Here is a 14,052-nt window from a genome sequence, read left to right on the forward strand (position 1 = left end):
CATTCTCAAAGAGAAAGAAAAAAGGACGCAAACGGTGCTTTGGATGCAAAAATCTAAGACAATTGTTTGACGAAGCCCAGTTCGGTATTATAGAGCCCGTATCACTGCAGCTTTATGAAATTGAGTATGTTTTCTCTGCATTGTGGTTCAACTATTCCTAGTGTGAGGGCTCAGAAGCCCTGCAGCTGCATCGCTGCCCCTCCTCCTCCAGAGACCATCTCCCCCTCCTCCTCCAGAGACTGAAGCCCTGCAGCTGCATCCCCCTTCCTAAGCCAGACTGAAGCCCTGCAGGTGCATCCCCCCTCCTCCAGAGCCTAAAGCCCTGCAGGTGCATCCCCCCTCCTCCTCCAGAGACTGAAGCCCTGCAGCTGAATCCCCTCCTCCCTCCACAGATGGAACCCCGGAAGCTGCATCCCCCTCTCCTCCGCCAGAGACTGAAGCCCTGCAGCTACATATCCCCCTCTTCCTCCAAAGACAGAAGCCCTGCAGCTTCATCCCCCTCCAGAGACGGAAACCCTGCTTCTGCACCCTCCTCCTCCAGAGCTGCAACCCCTCCTCCCAAGACTGCAGCCTAGTAGCTGCATCTTCCTCCTCCAGAGCTGTATCCCCCTCCTCGCCACATGCCATGCGCTGTATTACATTACTTATAGATGATAACCATCGTTTTAAAACGTTTTATTTTGGTAAAAAGTTACATACAAAACCAAAATTCACACTTGTTATCAAAATAAGTCACCATCCAGCACAGTAGAATAAACCATTTACCTGCTAAATGAGTGGATGCTGCAAATGTGACCTCGATAGCGCCCCCTTCCTGTCCCAGGAACTGTTCGGCTGTTACGGGGGTAGAGGAGGCTGCTTACTTGATGTGAAAAATCAATGCTGCATGTTGCTGGATGGGTGAGGGGGGATTAAACGGATGAGGAGTTTGCAGCGTCCTGGTTTTTGTCGAACATTTTGGAAACTGTACAAGGTTACAGAGGTACAAATGTCCTATTTACAAGAGAGAAGTCCGGGCCGATGACCTGGGGTATGTGGAGACTGCACAGTCCACTGCATATATACAGGACGTATATACAGGACACGAGGCTACCCAACTGTCTGAACGGTGACATGCACCATTCACTGACAGCAAGCAGAGACCTTGAAAATGGCTAATAACAGAACCAAAACTGAACTAAAATATCTAACAAAATTGAAGAATATTTCATTATATATTTATTAAAGGGGTTGGACATTTTCTGGCCAATATTTCTAAAAATTATGCCCTAAAATTGGGCACAGAGAAACAATCATGCATATCGTCAATACTTACCCCCCCGGAACAGAGTATTGCGAACGCCCTAACAGAGACTTCTGATTTGAAGGCATCATGTACACGTCACGATGTAACAGGAATTCCAGATCAGAAGAGGTGGAGAGGATGTCGGCAGAAAGTGGGACGTTCACAGGCCTCTGGTCCGGGGGTCCCAGATTACAGACGTTGCACCTGGACCAGAGTCCTGCAAATCTAAAATGCACAACAGGGGTAAGTGATGATGAAGCTCATGACTGCTTATGACTATGCACAACAATACATGGTTTCATAGAAATTGGCCCTTAATGTGGTTAACCCCATTAAACTTGATTTACACAAGACCAAACAATCCCTCAAAGTCGTCAGCTGCGTGGTCTGCAGCACTGTGCGGATTTCATGGAGGATTCTAATCATCGTGATCACGATCATTATTCCATCACAGATTCTCATTATTTCACACCACTATACCGGCGCAGCCTCTAGATCTGGTGCATGACTGAGGCTTCTTCCACCTTATACACATCTCTACGTGGCCCCTTCAACCTCACCTGGTTCCACATAGACACCGAGAAGTCGATGTCCCGGTACCTGGGGTGGGGAGGCCTCCAGTAATGAGTGGAGAGTTGCACTTTTCCTCAGATGACAACAAATAATTTAGTTTTAGAAAAATAGAATAATAAAAAGGAAGATCCTGGCCTAAGGGTCCGGGGCATTACTGGGGCATCAGATGCCGTACATTGTATTTGGAGGTGTCTTGATACTGTGTCATTGGTTTGTCCGCGATTCCGCAGGTGCCGACTCCAACCTTGCCGGTGACGCTTTCAGGGGAGGCGAAAATACTTCTCTTCACCTAGAAAAGAAATGCACAACAAATAAGACATTAAATCTTGTCACATTGTCTATTCAGGATGCGGTTCCCACAGCTGCCTCTGATAAATAAAGAACTGCCCGACTTTACAGTGATCAGCCACACGACCGCTGGGATCAACAGAGTCGGCGGCTGTCCTGCCGGGTACAGGCAATCAGAAACCACACAAGACATCACCATCCTGCCTCCTGTCCTGGGTGCCCAGGAGTCATTAGTGACTGGGTGCATAAAATACAGCTGTCTGATCTACACTGCAGGTGTCACAGCTATCAGAAGGTAGAGACTCCAATTTTTTCTTTTTTAAACTAAAATAGTCTTTCCAAATCCTTTTTTATTGTAGAGGCTTCCAGCAGACACATGGACTACAGGAGCCTGTAGTCTGGAGAGGACTCAATGACTCCCATTGGAAAGTTCTCAATATGCTCTGTGGCCTGTGCAGAGTAGGTGAGCTGTGACCGTAACCTAGTATCTTTTATGGCAGAGTGCTGTAATCATGCTCTATGGCCTGGAGAAAGGAGAGGGGAGGAGGTGAGCTTGGACCATTACTTAATATCTTGTATGGCAGAGTGCTATGAGCATGCTCTGTGGCCTGTGCAGAGGAGGGGAGAAGGAGGTGAGCTTGGACCGTCACCCAGTATCTTGTATGACAAAGTGCTGCGAGCACGCTCTGTGGCCTGTGTAGAACATAGTGATATAAAAAAAAATATAAAATATATATTTTATTTTTCCTTTCCTTAGAAAACCACTTCTTAAACAAAAGGTCATTTTCTGATGATTGTTTTGTTTTAAAAGGGTTGTCCAGTCATGATACGGATGACGTATCATTTGGAGATCATTAATATCTGACCATGGTGGGGGCAGAAAGCCAGCACCAACACTGATCAGTACTGTAGTTACTAGCTCCAATGGTACTGCATGGCTCCATTGAATGTGTAGCGGCTGAGCAGAACGCTTTACCTGTCCTTTCTTGTTCTTAGAATAGGCTTTGTTATTGAATTGCTGCCATTTCACTTTTTGATCCTCTCGTTCCTGCTCCAACTCCTTTATTCTCTGTGCCTTCTTCAACGCTTTCTTCTTTTTATATTCTCTCTGCTGGGCTATCATTTCTTTTCTGGAAGGAGGAGAACATAATATAAGGTACAGAGCAGCTGTGCACTGTCCAAATAGACATATTGGGCATTTACGAGGTGAGGGATGAGGAGAGGTACCCACTTGGACATCGGAAGGCTGCCGCTGTCTTCCTTCGCTTTCCTGCCTTCCTCTAGGGGCTTCAGGTTCAGCAAAGAAGTCACTTCTGCATTTCCATAGCCGAGGAAAGTAATAGCTGCCGTCCCATTTTCTTCGTCTATCTCCTCGATCTCGGCCTCGTACCACCTGTAAAGAGATCAGGGCTGTAAGCGTGTGAGTAATGGCTTGTATCACAGCACGATGCTAACATCACACAGTGCAATCAATCTGGACACAATCTAGAGGTGCATTGAGCTGACGTGGTGCGAGCACATTGGCATCGGAGGTTAACAGTCTGCAGTGGAATATGGCCGCCCGGACCAAGCAAATAGCTGCAAATCTACAACTTTTTTTTTTGTTCGGTAATAATAATATAGTTATACACACAAATTTATAAAAAGCGTAGGCCCCCTCTATAAAGTTTACTGGCCTGACCACATTTTGCAGTAACTGCAGTCTTTGTGGAGGACGTAGTGTGAAAACTTCATGCCTACATACATCTGCAGACAGCACATATCCCGCGTGGGTTCAGCATTTTAGCAGTTTAGTATCTTGGGGTCCTTAGTCCCCTCTTACCATCACACTGAACTGATTCACGGTAAATGTAAACAAGTTCTCGCCGTTCACTTACTGTCCGTCCTCTGTCCACACGGACATACATCTGTCCCCCACCTTCCAGGTGAGGCTGTCGCTGGCCGAAGTGATATCATCAGAGTCATCGGGGGCTTCTGAAGGTTGGGACGACAGGAGATCTTTAGTCAACTCGATGACTTCCTGAAAAGGAAAAATAAAGAGGGAATACGGTGTGCAGTATTTCTCCAGTCTTACATGTGCACACTACAAGACCAGCAGACTTTATGTAGGATCACCGACAAGAAATATAGACCTAGTAGATGAGCGTCCAAGGCAGTCTGCAGAGTCAGAGGTGAACATGGCTACCACAGACAAGGAACGCAAGCTGGAGTGGTTAGCTGCCGAGACCACGTCCGCTCACCAGCAGCTTTCTTTACCGCCATGTTCTTTTGCAACTTACAATAAGGGCAGCTTTGTCGTGGATGCAACCAGCCCCTAGACGTACAGCGCACACAGTAACTAACGAGCGCTTATATCTGATGCAAGGAAGGACGCTGCAGGCCCATCACAACAGGCAGACCACATCTCACCAGGGTGCAACGTGGAACCGTGCTTAAGGCGCCAAAAGTTACAGGGGCATGTACCATCTGTGGATGTTAGCGAGAAGAGTATGGGATGTGCCGTCACGTAGCCTCAGTTAGTACTTACACTATTAGTCGTGTGGGGTCCATGGGATCACAAGTTTCATATTGAATAGTAAACAACAAACCGGTGTATTAAAGAAGGGCGCCCGAGCTGGGAAGCCAAGAAAAGGAAGTTACTTATGACGAAAAAAATCTCACTTAGGGACCCACTGGAAATGTCACCAGGTCAGAAGTCTGTACTTCTTAAGGCCCCGTCACACACAGCGAGATCGCTGATTTTGTCACGCCACAGCGATCTCGCCATCGACATCGCTGTGTGTGACATGCATCAGCAACCGGCCCCCCCGCCGGGTATCGCCGATTACGCTTGAGCGTCCTGGGCCATTTTTTGATCGTTGGTCTCCCGCTGGCCAGCACGCATCGCTGCATGTGGCAGCGGGAGACCAACAATCAGCGACACTGGGAGCTGGTTTCCAAGGTAAACAGCGGGTTTCTAAGGGCCGCGCGGCTCTTAGAAACCCTGTTTACCTTGGATACCAGCTTACTCGATGGAGGGGCTGTCTATGTGACAGGTCACCAGCGATCAGCTAACTATGTCCCAGCGATCCCAACCACGTTGGATCGCTGGTAGGATCGCTGGGACACTGTTACATGTAACGGGGCCCTTACTTTTATTTTACGGCAACTTTTTGCAGTACTAAGCTTTATTTTCGTTTTGTTCATTTTTATCTAAATCCACATACGGTTTTAGATTGATTTATTGCACCCGATTAATGGTGTTTGCCAAAAGGGGGGGGGGGGGGTCACAGGGGAATTTGACTGTTGGGACCACTGAAAATAACAACCTGCAGTGATTACATAGGACAGGCTGCACTTCTCTGAATAGTAGTGCGGCCCCTTTATGCTCAGGATCAGTGGGGATCCCCAGCAATCACTAAGTGCTGGCATATCCTTGCAGAGTACATTGCACCTCCGTAGAGCTGATGATGCGGCCCTGGGCTGTGCCTCCCTGATCCTCTGCACTCCCACAATTGAATGTGGACATGTCAGTGACAGGATTCAGCGGCAGTACACGTGCACAGCCCTGTCCTGTCCTCCCATTACTCATCTCACCTGTAAATCCTTCCTCAGCTTCAGTAAATCTTCATTCTCTCCATTGGCAGATAACGCTGTCTCCACCTGCTGCAATTGGGCTTTATAGCCTGCAAGCTGCTTTGCAAGTTCTTCCGCCATCTGCAAAAGAAGTGTCCGGAGTCATCACCGCTGCTAGATTATACATTGTATCTATTGCTCTGTTTCAGCAGCTCCTCTGCAGTCCAATGTGTCTCCATGGTAACTAATAACCACGGTGTCGTTATTGTGCTGCATCTTATTTATCCCCAACTTAATACTAGACAGAAAAAAAAAAAGTGTACTGATGAGAAAAATATATAGGTAAACAGCTCAGAGACTTCTCCCGAGGGGTAATGTGGGAGCCACACATGCCTCTTCCGAGGGGTGAAGAGGGGTAACGTGTGTGTGGGGGGGGCGCGAACCTCTCCTGAGGGGGTCACGTGGGGGGCGCACCTCTCCTGAGGGGTCACATGGGGGAGGGGGGAGCGTGCACCTCTCCTGAGGGGTCACGTGGGGGGGCGCACCTCTCCTGAGGGGTCACATGGGGAAGGGGGGAGCGCGCACCTCTCCTGAGGGGTCCCGTGGGGGAGCGCGCACCTCTCCTGAGGGGTCCCGTGGGGGAGCGCGCACCTCTCCTGAGGGGTCCCGTGGGGGAGCGCGCACCTCTCCTGAGGGGTCCCGTGGGGGAGCGCGCACCTCTCCTGAGGGGTCCCGTGGGGGAGCGCGCACCTCTCCTGAGGGGTCCCGTGGGGGAGGGGGGGGGGCGCGCACCTCTCCTGAGGGGGTCATGTGGGGGGCACACACCTCTCCTGAGGGGGTCATGTGGGGGGCGCGTGCACCTCCCCTCAGGGGGTCATGTGGGGGGCGCGTGCACCTCCCCTCAGGGGGTCATGTGGGGGGCGCGTGCACCTCCCCTCAGGGGGTCATGTGGGGGGCGCGTGCACCTCCCCTCAGGGGGTCATGTGGGGGGCGCGTGCACCTCCCCTCAGGGGGTCATGTGGGGGGCGCGTGCACCTCCCCTCAGGGGGTCATGTGGGGGGCGCGTGCACCTCCCCTCAGGGGGTCATGTGGGGGGCGCGTGCACCTCCCCTCAGGGGGTCATGTGGGGGGCGCGTGCACCTCCCCTCAGGGGGTCATGTGGGGGGCGCGTGCACCTCCCCTCAGGGGGTCATGTGGGGGGCGCGTGCACCTCTCCTGAGGGGGGGGCATGTGGGGGCAGCGTGCACCTCTCCTGAGGGGGGGGGGGCATGTGGGGGTAGCGAGCACCTCTCCTGAGGGGGGGGGGCATGTGGGGGCAGCGAGCACCTCTCCTGAGGGGGGGGGGGGCATGTGGGGGCAGCGAGCACCTCTCCTGAGGGGGGGCATGCGGGGGGGCGCGTGCACCTCTCCTGAGGGGGGTCATGCGGGGGGGAGCGAGCACCTCTCCTGAGGGGGGTCATGCGGGGGGGAGCGAGCACCTCTCCTGAGGGGGGTCATGCGGGGGGGAGCGAGCACCTCTCCTGAGGGGGTCATGCACCTCTCCTGAAGGGGTCATGTGGGGGGCACGCACCTCTCCTGAGGGGGTCATGTGGGGGGCACGCACCTCTCCTGAGGGGGTCATGTGGGGGGGCAATGACCCCCTTCCTGAGGGGGTCATGCGGGGGGAGCGTGCGCCTCTCCTGAGGGGGTCATGCGGGGGGAGCGTGCGCCTCTCCTGAGGGGGTCATGCGGGGGGAGCGTGCGCCTCTCCTGAGGGGGTCATGCGGGGGGAGCGTGCGCCTCTCCTGAGGGGGTCATGCGGGGGGAGCGTGCGCCTCTCCTGAGGGGGTCATGCGGGGGGAGCGTGCACCTCTCCTGAGGGGGTCATGCGGGGGGAGCGTGCACCTCTCCTGAGGGGGTCATGCGGGGGGAGCGTGCACCTCTCCTGAGGGGGTCATGCGGGGGGAGCGTGCACCTCTCCTGAGGGGGTCATGCGGGGGGAGCGTGCACCTCTCCTGAGGGGGTCATGCGGGGGGGAGCGTGCACCTCTCCTGAGGGGGTCATGCGGGGGGGAGCGTGCACCTCTCCTGAGGGGGTCACGCGGGGGGAGCGTGCACGTCTCCTGAGGGGGTCATGCACGTCTCCTGAGGGGGTCATGCACGTCTCCTGAGGGGGTCATGCACGTCTCCTGAGGGGGTCATGCACGTCTCCTGAGGGGGTCATGCACGTCTCCTGAGGGGGTCATGCACGTCTCCTGAGGGGGTCATGCACGTCTCCTGAGGGGGTCATGCACGTCTCCTGAGGGGGTCATGCACGTCTCCTGAGGGGGTCATGCACGTCTCCTGAGGGGGTCATGCACGTCTCCTGAGGGGGTCATGCACGTCTCCTGAGGGGGTCATGCACGTCTCCTGAGGGGGTCATGCACGTCTCCTGAGGGGGTCATGCACGTCTCCTGAGGGGGTCATGCACGTCTCCTGAGGGGGTCATGCACGTCTCCTGAGGGGGTCATGCACGTCTCCTGAGGGGGTCATGCACGTCTCCTGAGGGGGTCACGTGGGGGGGGCGTGCACCTCTCCTGAGGGTGGTCACGCGGGGTCGAGCAAGCACCTCTCCTGAGGGGGGTCATGCGGGGGGAGCGAGCACCTCTCCTGAGGGGGGTCATGCGGGGGGGAGCGAGCACCTCTCCTGAGGGGGGTCATGCGGGGGGGAGCGAGCACCTCTCCTGAGGGGGGTCAAGCGGGGGGTACGCACCTCTCCTGAAGGGGTCATGTGGGGGGCACACACCTCTCCTGAGGGGTCACGTGGGGGGCGCGTGCACCTCCCCTGAGGGGGTCACGTGCACCTCTCATGAGGGGGTCACGTGGGGGGCGCGTGCAGCTCTCCTGAGGGGGTCACGTGGGGGGGCGCGCACCTCTCCTGAGGGGGTCACGTGGGGGGGCGCGCACCTCTCCTGAGGGGGTCACGTGGGGGGGCGCGCACCTCTCCTGAGGGGGTCACGTGGGGGGGCGCGCACCTCTCCTGAGGGGGTCATGTAGGCGGCACGCACCCCTCCTGAGGGGGTCATGTAGGGGGAGCACGCACCCCTCCTGAGGGGGTCATGTGGGAGGGCACGCACCCCTCCTGAGGGGGTCATGTAGGGGGCGCACGCACCCCTCCTGAGGGGGTCATGTAGGGGGCGCACGCACCCCTCCTGAGGGGGTCATGTAGGGGGCGCACGCACCCCTCCTGAGGGGGTCATGTGGGGGGAGCGTGCACCTCCCCTGAGGGGGTCATGTGGGGGGAGCGTGCACCTCCCCTGAGGGGGTCATGTGGGGGGAGCGTGCACCTCTCCTGAGGGGGTCATGTGGGGGGAGCGTGCACCTCTCCTGAGGGGGTCATGTGGGGGGGGCACGCACCTCTCCTGAGGGGGTCATGTGGGGGGGGCACGCACCTCTCCTGAGGGGGTCATGTGGGGGGGGCACGCACCTCTCCTGAGGGGGTCATGTGGGGGGGGCACGCACCTCTCCTGAGGGGGTCATGTGGGGGGGCACGCACCTCTCCTGAGGGGGTCATGTGGGGGGGCACGCACCTCTCCTGAGGGGGTCATGTGGGGGGGCACGCACCTCTCCTGAGGGGGTCATGTGGGGGGGCACGCACCTCTCCTGAGGGGGTCATGTGGGGGGGCACGCACCTCTCCTGAGGGGGTCATGTGGGGGGCGCGTGCACCTCTCCTGAGGGGGTCATGTGGGGGGCGCGTGCACCTCTCCTGAGGGGGTCATGTGGGGGGCGCGTGCACCTCTCCTGAGGGGGTCATGTGGGGGGCGCGTGCACCTCTCCTGAGGGGGTCATGTGGGGGGCGCGTGCACCTCTCCTGAGGGGGTCATGTGGGGGGCGCGTGCACCTCTCCTGAGGGGGTCATGTGGGGGGCGCGTGCACCTCTCCTGAGGGGGTCATGTGGGGGGAGCGTGCACCCCTCCTGAGGGGGTCATGCACCTCTCCTGAGGGGGTCATGCACCTCTCCTGAGGGGGTCATGCACCTCTCCTGAGGGGGTCATGCACCTCTCCTGAGGGGGTCATGTGGGGGGGCACGCACCTCCCCTGAGGGGGTCATGTGGGGGGGCACGCACCTCCCCTGAGGGGGTCATGTGGGGGGGCACGCACCTCCCCGGAGGGGGTCATGTGGGGGGGCACGCACCTCCCCTGAGGGGGTCATGTGGGGGGCAATGACCCCCTTCCTGAAGGGGTCATGTGGGGGGCAATGACCCCCTTCCTGAGGGGGTCATGTGGGGGGTGCGTGCACCTCTCCTGAGGGGGTCATGTGGGGGGGGGCAGGTGCACCTCTCCTGAGGGGGTCATGTGGGGGGGCACGCACCTCTCCTGAGGGGGTCATGTGGGGGGGCACGCACCTCTCCTGAGGGGGTCATGTGGGGGGGCACGCACCTCTCCTGAGGGGGTCATGTGGGGGGGCACGCACCTCTCCTGAGGGGGTCATGTGGGGGGGCACGCACCTCTCCTGAGGGGGTCATGTGGGGGGGCACGCACCTCTCCTGAGGGGGTCATGTGGGGGGGCACGCACCTCTCCTGAGGGGGTCATGTGGGGGGGCACGCACCTCTCCTGAGGGGGTCATGTGGGGGGCGCGTGCACCTCTCCTGAGGGGGTCATGTGGGGGGCGCGTGCACCTCTCCTGAGGGGGTCATGTGGGGGGCGCGTGCACCTCTCCTGAGGGGGTCATGTGGGGGGCGCGTGCACCTCTCCTGAGGGGGTCATGTGGGGGGCGCGTGCACCTCTCCTGAGGGGGTCATGTGGGGGGCGCGTGCACCTCTCCTGAGGGGGTCATGTGGGGGGCGCGTGCACCTCTCCTGAGGGGGTCATGTGGGGGGAGCGAGCACCTCTCCTGAGGGGGTCATGTGGGGGGAGCGAGCACCTCTCCTGAGGGGGTCATGTGGGGGGGCACGCACCTCCCCTGAGGGGGTCATGTGGGGGGGCACGCACCTCCCCTGAGGGGGTCATGTGGGGGGGCACGCACCTCCCCTGAGGGGGTCATGTGGGGGGCAATGACCCCCTTCCTGAGGGGTCATGTGGGGGGCAATGACCCCCTTCCTGAAGGGGTCATGTGGGGGGCAATGACCCCCTTCCTGAAGGGGTCATGTGGGGGGCAATGACCCCCTTCCTGAAGGGGTCATGTGGGGGGCAATGACCCCCTTCCTGAAGGGGTCATGTGGGGGGCAATGACCCCCTTCCTGAAGGGGTCATGTGGGGGGCAATGACCCCCTTCCTGAAGGGGTCATGTGGGGGGCGCGTGCACCTCTCCTGAGGGGGGGGCAGGTGCACCTCTCCTGAGGGGGTCATGTGGGGGGGCACGCACCTCTCCTGAGGGGGTCATGTGGGGGGGCACGTGCACCTCTCCTGAGGGGGTCATGTGGGGGGCACGTGCACCTCTCCTGAGGGGGTCATGTGGGGGGCACGTGCACCTCTCCTGAGGGGGTCATGTGGGGGGGCACGCACCTCTCCTGAGGGGGTCATGTGGGGGGGCACGCACCTCTCCTGAGGGGGTCATGTGGGGGGGCACGCACCTCTCCTGAGGGGGTCATGTGGGGGGGCACGCACCTCTCCTGAGGGGGTCATGTGGGGGGGCACGCACCTCTCCTGAGGGGGTCATGTGGGGGGGCACGCACCTCTCCTGAGGGGGTCATGTGGGGGGCACGTGCACCTCTCCTGAGGGGGCAAGCACCTCTCCTGAGGGGGTCATGTGGGGGGGCACGCACCTCTCCTGAGGGGGTCATGTGGGGGGGCACGCACCTCTCCTGAGGGGGTCATGTGGGGGGGCACGCACCTCTCCTGAGGGGGTCATGTGGGGGGGCACGCACCTCTCCTGAGGGGGTCATGTGGGGGGGCACGCACCTCTCCTGAGGGGGTCATGTGGGGGGGCACGCACCTCTCCTGAGGGGGACATGTGGGGGGCTCGCACCTCTCCTGAGGGGGACATGTGGGGGGGCACGCACCTCTCCTGAGGGGGTCATGTGGGGGGCTCGCACCTCTCCTGAGGGGGTCATGTGGGGGGCTCGCACCTCTCCTGAGGGGGTCATGTGGGGGGGCTCGCACCTCTCCTGAGGGGGTCATGTGGGGGGCTCGCACCTCTCCTGAGGGGGTCATGTGGGGGGGCACGCACCTCTCCTGAGGGGGTCATGTGGGGGGGCACGCACCTCTCCTGAGGGGGTCATGTGGGGGGCTCGCACCTCTCCTGAGGGGGTCATGTGGGGGGGCTCGCACCTCTCCTGAGGGGGTCATGTGGGGGGCTCGCACCTCTCCTGAGGAGGTCATGTGGGGGGCTCGCACCTCTCCTGAGGGGGTCATGTGGGGGGGCTCGCACCTCTCCTGAGGGGGTCATGTGGGGGGCTCGCACCTCTCCTGAGGAGGTCATGTGGGGGGCTCGCACCTCTCCTGAGGGGGTCATGTGTGGGGGGCTCGCACCTCTCCTGAGGGGGTCATGTGGGGGGCTCGCACCTCTCCTGAGGGGGTCATGTGGGGGGCAGAGACCCTTGTGCTGATTTTTCGTTGTGACGTGGACGGGCAGTCACGTGCTCCGTGCATTATACACGAGTGGGACACACAATTACACGGACGCACTATAGTAACGGCCTGAGGCCTGGACCGGGGAAGGCGGAAGTTTCCTGAGAGGAGCCGGCGCCGTCCCACTTTCCCCGGTCGCCTCTTCGCTACCTCCTCCCTCCACAGCAGCCCCCTCTCCCTCGGCAGCTTCCCGCCAGCTGCCCCGGCCCTCCGCTCCCGGCGTCACTCACCGTCTCCGCTCCTTTCACCGCGGCTTCTTCTCGCGAGATTTTGAGTTCCCGCGATACGCCAGTACGTGAGGTCGCGCTGCCAGCGTCACGTGGTGTGGGGGAGTAGTTGTCATGGAGACGCGTGCGCGTCTCAGTGCGGCGGCTGCGCAGACCGGAGCGCACATGACCCCGCGGTGAGGAAGACGCGTGCGGTATTACACGGCTCGTTCACACGCTGGTTTTTTCCCCCTCACATTTTGCACAGGGAAAAAAAACCTGTTTTCCAGTCTCAGCAAAGTGACTGCGATTTCTGCCCATTGTTTCCTTGTGGACTCACAGAGCGTCTCCTGTCCGCAGGTTTCATGCTTTCAGGCTGGTTTCACATTAGCGCTTTTGTGCGCAGCGCATCGGGCGCACCAGTGCGCATGCGCACTGCGCACCTATATTTTACATGATGTGCGCATGGTCTTGCGCATATTTGCGCTTTCGTGCGCATGCGTTTTTTTGTCTTTTGCGCCAGGCGCGTCAGACGCAACATGTTGCATTTTTGGTTCCGCCCTGTCTCGTTAAAACAACGCATGCGCACGGAATGCGCACGGAATGCGCAAAAACACCACATTGGAGCCTATGGGAGCGCAATACTTGCGCATGGTCTTGCGTTTTTATGCGCATGCGTTTTTTACATAAACATGACTGAAATTTGGTCTAGACAGTAAAAAAAAAAATTGAACCAAGGTGATAAAATGGTGTGGGCACTGGGATTCCACAATACTTTAAGGATTGCTCACTAGTGGACACACAGCACAAGCTGCACCAATGTAAGTATGAAAAACCTAATGTCTGGCTGAAATTTCAATACATTTCTATGTACTTATGTCTCTTTTTTTTTTTATTGCAGCATGTCTTCATCTGGTGAAGAATATGTCCCCGGGACAGGGCAAGAGGCAGAAGAAGTGAGTACTATGCTTCCGTATGGATTTGAAAAAATAAACACATGTGATTAATTTTTTTGGTTTAATTTTCAGAGCTCATCCTCCATCACGCCACCACCACCGGAGGAACGGCAGGAGCAGCAAGGCCAAGTGCGGGCGGGTAGACGTGATGTAAGTACAGACGGACTGTTTTTTTTTTTTTTTTTACTTATTTTCTCGTCTGGTTTTTTTTTTTTTTTTTTTTTTTTTGGTATTTTTTAATTTTATTTTTTTTAAATTTTCATGGTTGTTTTTTTCGATGTTTGTTGTTTTTTTCCATTTATTTCCATTTAAAACAAATAATTTTTTCATGGATTGTTTATCAATATCTAGGGCTCAAAGTGTGTATGTGTGTGTGTGTGTTTGTGTGTGTGTGTGTGTGTATGTTTGTTTGTTTGGGTATATGGGCACGGGACTATGGGATGGAGGATATATATGATGGGTATATGGGCATGGGATAGAGGATATGTATGATGGTATATGGGCACGGGACTATGGGATGGCGAACATGTATCATGTGTATATGGGCACAGGCATATGAGATGGCGAATATGTATGATGGGTATATGGGCACAGGACTATGGGATGGAGGATATGTATGATGGAATATGGGCACGGGACTATGGGATGGAGGATATATAT

At 57.5% G+C, this 14,052-nt stretch overlaps 1 protein-coding gene across 1 annotated transcript; it reads right to left on the minus strand.

Annotated features, from left to right (window-relative positions):
* Positions 1-660: 660 nt before the first annotated feature.
* SMNDC1 (survival motor neuron domain containing 1) lies at positions 661-12,579 on the minus strand. The gene is made up of 6 exons (XM_073553098.1): positions 12,461-12,579; positions 5,723-5,842; positions 4,024-4,166; positions 3,378-3,539; positions 3,123-3,276; positions 661-2,147 (listed from the first exon to the last, which is right to left on the minus strand). The coding sequence occupies exons 2-6, from the start codon at positions 5,840-5,842 to the stop codon at positions 2,010-2,012; spliced, it is 717 nt and encodes a 238-aa protein (XP_073409199.1). The 5' UTR covers positions 12,461-12,579; the 3' UTR covers positions 661-2,009.
* Positions 12,580-14,052: the final 1,473 nt, after the last annotated feature.

The sequence above is a fragment of the Dendrobates tinctorius genome, unplaced genomic scaffold (genome assembly GCF_039654945.1).
Source record: "Dendrobates tinctorius isolate UK_male_01 unplaced genomic scaffold, ASM3965494v1 ptg000196l, whole genome shotgun sequence".
In the NCBI taxonomy this organism is placed as follows: domain Eukaryota; kingdom Metazoa; phylum Chordata; class Amphibia; order Anura; family Dendrobatidae; genus Dendrobates; species Dendrobates tinctorius.